This window comes from Equus quagga, chromosome 20 (assembly GCF_021613505.1).
Source record: "Equus quagga isolate Etosha38 chromosome 20, UCLA_HA_Equagga_1.0, whole genome shotgun sequence".
Taxonomy (NCBI): domain Eukaryota; kingdom Metazoa; phylum Chordata; class Mammalia; order Perissodactyla; family Equidae; genus Equus; species Equus quagga.
Genome location: NC_060286.1, coordinates 34,131,322 through 34,138,313, shown reverse-complemented (window position 1 = coordinate 34,138,313; position 6,992 = coordinate 34,131,322). Strand labels below are relative to the sequence as shown.

Here is a 6,992-nt window from a genome sequence, read left to right as displayed (position 1 = left end):
AGGCTCTGCGTCAAGAGCTTTATAGAGTCACCCCTCTCTTCCAGGAGGGGGAAGCCCAGCCTACTCCCGTGGGTCCCACTGGCTGCCAGTGCTCTCCTTGTCCCCCAGTAGGCCTCCAAGGGCCCTTTTCACCTACTGACAACTGTCAGGCTCTGGGCTTTCATTCCCAGGGAAGGGCTTTAGGGCATGTGGTGCAGAGGAGGCACAGGGAGGGGGTGGGGGGGTGCCCTCCCCAGACCCCAGAAAGCGTGCTGAGGGGTTCCTTGTCCCCTCTCCCAGGCCTCTCTCCTAAGCTTCACCTCCCCAGTGGGCAGCGCTGATGCTCTGCCTGGCTCAGCAATGGGGACCCACGGTGGAAGCAGAGAGTGGGGAATGCCTGGGTCAGGCTTGGACCAAGAGTGCCCCTAGTCCCAGAGCTGGTGGAGGGACAGGTGTCCCGGGAGGGGGCGAGCGGTGGGATGCTGGAGCTGGTTTGTGTCGACTTACGCAGGCTCATACCAGCCTGAGGGAGCTAACTGAGTACATCTCTTCCAATTCCAAGTTCAGCGATGCCAAGTCAGTAGCCTGAAATTGGCTACGGTGGGAGTATTTACACCACAGAAATTGACAGAAGCTAAAATCAGAGCTTTTGTTTTTTTTTCTCCCCAGAGAGCCAGTTACTAAACATTATCAAGACACCATTGATTAGAGGAGGAGGGACATCAGCTTGGCAGCCTAGAACATGTACTGGGGAGGCAGAGCGCATCTAGTCCACAGTCCACCTGTCTCGATAGGAACACTGAGTTCCAAAGAGGGGCAAGCACTGCTCAGAGCCACACAGAAAGCTAGTACAAAGCTGGGTCCAGACCTTGAGCCTCTTGCATCCCAGGCCTGGGCTCTGCCTGTTACAGAGGCGCCGTCTTAAAAGCCAGGAGTGGGGTTCAGGTCCGGTGTGCTCTGGGTGCCAGGGGAATGAGTCTGCATAACTATTTACAGCTCTGGATTGCTGCCTGGCTCACTGTCCTAAACTCCCTTCATTCTGTATACACCCTAGTCCCACCCTGTCCCAGGCACTGGGCTTGGGGCCCCTGAGACATGTGGGCCATGGGCCCTGCCCTCTCAGGGCAACAGCTTCCACACATAGATGTTTCCAGCATGGTGTGATATATGCTGTAATGGGGGCAGTGGCAGCAGGAAGCACAGAGGAGGGCATCTAAGCCAGGCCATAGAGGATGGGGACAGGTGGGGGGTCAGGGAAGAAACTGAGGATGAGCAGTGACAGTAGGTGAAGAAGGGGAGATGGACCGGCGTGGGCGGAGGCTGAGCATGAGGGAGAACTCAGCAGGTCTGGGGAATTGGGGGTAGCTTGATTTAACGCGGCCTGGCGGTGTGGGCATGATGGGAGTGCGGGAGGAGGCAGGAGCCTAGCCATCCATGGCTTGAATACTGTTTGTATAGAGAGAGGTGGGGAGGGATTGGAGGGGACAGGCTAGGGGCAGGGGGGCCTTGGACTGCTGCATTTGTCCCGAGACCAAGGGGCAAGGCTGTGGATCAGCTCGTGGGCTCCCCAAAAGTATGGACTGGCACGACCCAGGTCCACATCGCCAGCCCCAGCGGGGCGCTAGGACAAAGCAGGTGGTGAGGAAAGATGGACAAAGATCTCACTCCTCGTATTCCCGTCTTGTCTGGCCAACCAGAACGCCAGTGCCTGGTGACACTTTTCTAGGCTCCCTGGCTCAAAGTGGGCACAGGGCTGGGCACACACAGGCAGGCAGGAACAGGCAGGAGCTGCCGTCTCCGCCTCCCCAGGTAGAAGGGATGGTGTCTGGGGCGTGGTCCTGCCGGCCCCGTCCCACCCTCCGCCCCGGGCGTCACCTGCACCGAGGAGCGGGAGGCCCGGGCCTTGTTGAGCGTGCGCCGGCGCTCCCAGCGGTGGATGGAGTCCTGCACCTCCACGCTCAGCTGCCGGGTCACCGTGATCTTGTCGTAGTTCTTGATGTGTTCCAGGGCCCCGTAGGTGGTGGTCAGATAGTAGGAACCTGCGAGGACAAGGGTGTGGAGGCTGAGCTAGGACCGCCTCGGCCAATCTGCAAAGGGAGGGAGCAGGCCCCCGCTCGCCCCGCCCACCTCCCCAAGCTCCACCCACCGCGCTGCTCCGGGCACACCTGCCGCTGGTCACCTGCGGAGCTTCGGCCACGTGCTCACCCCGCGCAAGCGCACACAAGCTTCCGAGTCCAGCTCCGGGTTGTCAGGCCCGGCTCAAAGCTTGTCATTGGCTCCCCTTTGGTACGGAACTCTCGCTTACTTTTAAAATGATGTTTTAAAATTTAAAGGATACACAAGAAACTGATCCTCGTGGATGTCTTTAGGGTGGGGGGTGGGGGGGGGCTGGGAGACACGGTGGGTGGGAGACTTCTCAGGGTATGTGTATACATACATCCATGCAAGCATGCATAGCGAGGGGGCTTCCCTCCCCCTCACCAGGCCTCTCTCTCCAGCCCTTCTGGTACCAGGACAATGATTTTTGACATGAGGCCGATTCTCCTAGTGACCCAGCCAAACCCCATCTTCTCTTTCTTCCTAAATAACTTTTGAGGGGAAGTAACACTCAACTGAAAATGCTCACTTCCCAGACTCCCTTGCAACTTGGGTGTAGAGGGCAGGAGACCCTGTTTTGGCTACTTAGATGTGAGTGGAAGTCCATGGGTGGGGTTTCCAGGAAGACCTTTAGAAAGGGACAGACTCAGCTGATCCATCCCCTCAGGGGTTTGCCCATCCCCCTTCCTCCTGCCTGGAATGCAGAAGTGAGCCTGGAGGCACAGAAGCTGTTTTGTGATCAGAGGTGACAGGCACAAGGACAAAGGCCCACATCCTAAAGAGCAATGGAAAGAGCTGGGTCCAGGGCTTCCTGATGGCAGGGCTAAAAACTGCCATCATTATCCACTGCTTGGCCCAGGAGTTCTTGATGCAAGAGACTAACCAGCCCCTCGCTCTGATTTAAGCTGTTACTAGTTATATTGTGAGTTCTTTGAAGCCCAAAGCATCCCTAATAGTTACACTGGATGAAGCTGCCTCCATATTCTTACAAATTCCACAACCACTGTGGGAAATTCATGCCCTGGCCGGGTGGCGGGGGTAAGATAAAGGGCTTTATGGCCTCAGCATCCTCCACTTTCAGAGCAGTGTAGGAAAGAGACATTTTTTTGAAACAGGTCTATCAAGGCCACCATGGAGCTCGGCTTGGTGTCCCTCATCAGAGAAGACCCAGTAAACCACTCGTGTGTCTCCTTTTCCAGCCGAGCTCAAGCCCGTGTGTGCCAGGGAGCCTCCTCTGCGCCTCCGGCCCTTGCTGCCAAGCATCCCTGTCCTCTAGCCGGCATCCTCGATGCTCCCATCCGACCCGTGACCAGGTCTCCCCGGCTGGTCATGGAGGGATGCGGACTGAGACCCTTCAGAACTGGAGTCAGAGAGCGGGGTCGAGGTCTCTGCCCGCCAGCAGCCGGCCCTGTGATCTCGGGGGAGTTACTGTCGTCTCTGTGCTCGGTTTCCTCAACCGCAAATCCCATAACGTTGTGAAGAGTAATGTGCTTAGGAACCGGTGAGACACACGTGGTGGAGAGCTGACCTCAGGGAGGTGCTGTGGAGACTTCTCACCCTCTCGGGCGACGGGGAGGAACTCCGGGCCCTGCCGGCCCGCTCCTGCCTGCTCAAGCCTGGCTCTTGCTCAGCCGGAGCGGCACAATGAACCCACTTCCCTTCCACTTGGGGCCATGCAGTGCCTGCCAGGACCACTAGGGGGCAGGCGACCCCTCCCACTGTGCATTTGGGTGCAGGTCTCTGGGGAGAGGGTGTTGTCCATTGATGGGAAAAGCTCACGGCCCCTATTAAGATGTTAGCCTGGAACAGCCAGCTGTCAGCCCGCGTGGAGAGGGGACGTGGGCAAAGGAGCCCATGAGGGTGCTTCTGGGAAAGCTTTGGATTTTGACCTGGCTCCAGGCAGGTGCCCAGCAGCTGGTCTCCCGTCTGCCCTTTCATTGCCCAGAGGGGTGGGAGCCGCGGAGAGAGGCTAGAAGGGGGCTGAGGTCCCGTCAGCCCAGGATTCAGGCCCCTGTGCCTCTTACAGGACATCCGTCATCTCTCACACCCCATAAGCCTGCTGCAGAGAAAGTGGGACCCGGTCACTGGTCCTGTGCCAAATGACAGCACATGGAACCAGCTGAAAGAACACGAAGGTCCCAAAGTGCCCGGGACCCGGAATCCGGCTTGAAGGCTTTTGTGGAATGCAAAAATGTTTGTGTGTACGACCTGTGAGACACGAGCAGGCAGGGCCCAGCTCCATTTCCTCCTGCCCCCCGCCACCTCTGCAGATCACTAGAGTGCTCGGACAGTTTGAAAGCCCCAAATCTAGTCCAACAACTCCACTTTCCCAAGCCAGAGAGGGTAAGTGACTCACCCAAGGTCTCCAGCCAACCAGAGGCAGAACCAGCAGCAAAATGCAGCCTCCAACCCACTCTGTCCACTCCACCCTGTGTCAGTTCTCCTCTTAGGATGGAGCAACTGACATTCTCGAGTGGGGCCCCCAGAGGGTCCACCCCATCCCAGACGTCTCTGGGCTGCATGGAGCACCAAGACAGGGACAGCCAGCAGGGGCTAGCTTCCCCTCCTGCTTTGGCAGGCCCCTCTTTCTACCTGTGCCTCAGGGGCGACAGAGCACCCCTGGGCTACCACCCAGCTAGGATAGGAGGGCAAGGTCGGGGAAACTCAGGGGCAGTGCCCTGTCCCTCTGCCCTTGGTCCCAGACACTCCTAGATGGAGGTCTGCGGGCTGGCAGACTTGAGGGTAGAGACCCCCCAAGTCCTCTCACTACCGGGGGTTGACCCCCATGAGGCTGGGCCATCCTGAGTGCTGTGCCCTCCCCCCACCTGCTGGAGTGGGAACAGAGAGAGGGGCAGGGAGGCACCCCTGCCACCCACCCTGCCTCCCGGTGTGTGCAGCATGGCGTGCAGTTTGTCCTCTGGCCCTCGGAGCTGCCACGGGCAGGGTCTGCCGCTGCTGTGGGGGACAGGGCTGCTGGCAGGCCGGTGGGCGCCAGCATGGCGAGGCTGCACCCTGCCTGTGTCTTCACTTCCAGCAAACCCCATGGAGTCCTTAGAAATCTCCATATGGGGCCGGAGGTGGGGTGGGGGGCTTTGGCTACTTAAGTCTGAAAAAGGGCAGGTTGCAGTGGATTCGGGCAGCTTTGGGTCAGAAACTGACTTTCAAGACCTTCGTGTGTTTATTTGTACATCGGCTTGTCTCAAAAATCCTCAGCGGAGCCCAGAATAGACCAGCTCTCCTGCCTGAAGGACCTCACCTTTCCCACCCAAACCCTGTGGAGGCTTTGGGAACAGAAAGAAGGATCCCAGGAGGCCGTGGCAGGATTGGGGTGGAGGGTGCAGGTCCATAGGGAGGCGGTAGTTGGGCCAAGGGTGTCCCTTCTCTGTCCCTGCTGGGCTGCTGTTCCTGGCCTGGAGCTCGGACTGGCCACAGGATCCAGGCTGAGGATGGAGGAGGCGTCCCGGTGGTCAGGGTGTGGCCGACCACTGCGGAGAGCGGTCCGCGCTCCGAGCATCTGTGGAGCCCCACTGGCTCCCTCCCTGCTTCCACCCCTCAAAGGGCTTTCACAGACAGACGGACGGATGTGGTCTCTAAGACCCCACAACCACCTGGGGGGGCGGGGCCAGTCCTTCAGCACGATTTGGAAATGGTTGCTCCCTAAGCAGATCAGCAGCACATGCCTGCCGTGGAAAATTGGGAAAACAGAAAAAAGCAGAGAAGGCACTCTGTGCTCAGGACCTCCCTTGGTCATCTGAGCTCTGTCCTGCCCCATTGCTCCATCCTGCTAGCCTACTTCATTTCTTCTCAACATCCACCAGATATGATCAGATGGGAAATTATCTTGTTTGCTTGTTTGTTTAACCCGTTTAAGGTCTGATGTCCTCCTCCTTCCCCTGGAATGAGACTCCACGAGCAAAGGGACCTGCTGTCACCTGGCACAAAGCAGAAGCGCAGTGGATGTCTGTGGAATGAATGAGTGCATGGCCTCTGCCCAGGTACCTGTTGAGTCTTAGTGTGTTTCTTGTTGATTTATAAGAGTCTTTTACATATTAAGGCTATCAATCCTTGGTGCGCTGATTTGTGGGGAGGCTTTCCCCTGGCTTACTGTTAGTATCTTATTCTATTTATGGTAATTTTTGACATGTAAAAGTTTTAACCTCTAGAGGTTACATGTATGGCAGCCACAGGACAACAGCTAATATTCTTGCTGAGAGCACTGGCTAGGCTGCAGTACTTCTCAGGGGCTAGTCCTAGGAGATGGGGTGCTCAGGGTTTAGGGCAGGAGGCCAGTTCTGCATACAGCCCCCTGACTGGAGCCGCCTGGCCTCCCACTCCCTTCTATTTTTACCTTTCAGTCTGGTGGGGCCTGTAGGGGACAGGTCAGTGTTGCTTGGAGGCCTGTGTCCACTCTCTCAGCTGTGTGGTGCTTCCAAGGGGTGGAAATCAAGAAGGAAGGCCCCTGAAGGCCCGAAGTGGAGGCCCCAAAGTGTGGGGTACAGAATGAGGCAATCATTCCTTCTCATGGGATTTCCAGCCTTGCCTGTCTTGCTCTCCACTGCAGCCCAAGTGCCTGGCACAAGCCTGGTACACAGGAGGGGCTGGCTCAGTAGCTGCAGAATGGACAGATGATGGGTGAGAGGATGGATGGAGGGGTGGGTGGGTAGACAGATGGATGGGTATGTAGGAGGGTAGAAGAATGAATAGGTAGGTGGATGAATGAATGGGTGGATGGGTAAATGGGTGGATGGGTGGGTGAGTAGGTAGGTGGGTAGATGGATGGATAGACATCTGGGTGGATGGATAGATGGATGGATGGATGGTTGGATGGATGGATGGATGGATGGATGGATGGATGGATGGTTGGATGGATGGATGGTTGGATGGATGGATGGATGGATGGATGGATGGATGGATGG

At 57.4% G+C, this 6,992-nt stretch overlaps 1 protein-coding gene across 1 annotated transcript in view; it reads right to left on the bottom strand.

Moving 5' to 3' along the window:
* The window catches only part of RIN3 (Ras and Rab interactor 3), a 123,566-nt gene that overhangs the window by 3,305 nt on the left and 113,269 nt on the right, over positions 1 to 6,992 (bottom strand). Inside the window, exon 9 of the mRNA XM_046647534.1 lies at positions 1,855 to 2,018. Within this exon, the coding sequence (XP_046503490.1) occupies positions 1,855 to 2,018 (164 nt within the window). The remainder of the gene's footprint in view (positions 1 to 1,854; positions 2,019 to 6,992) is intronic.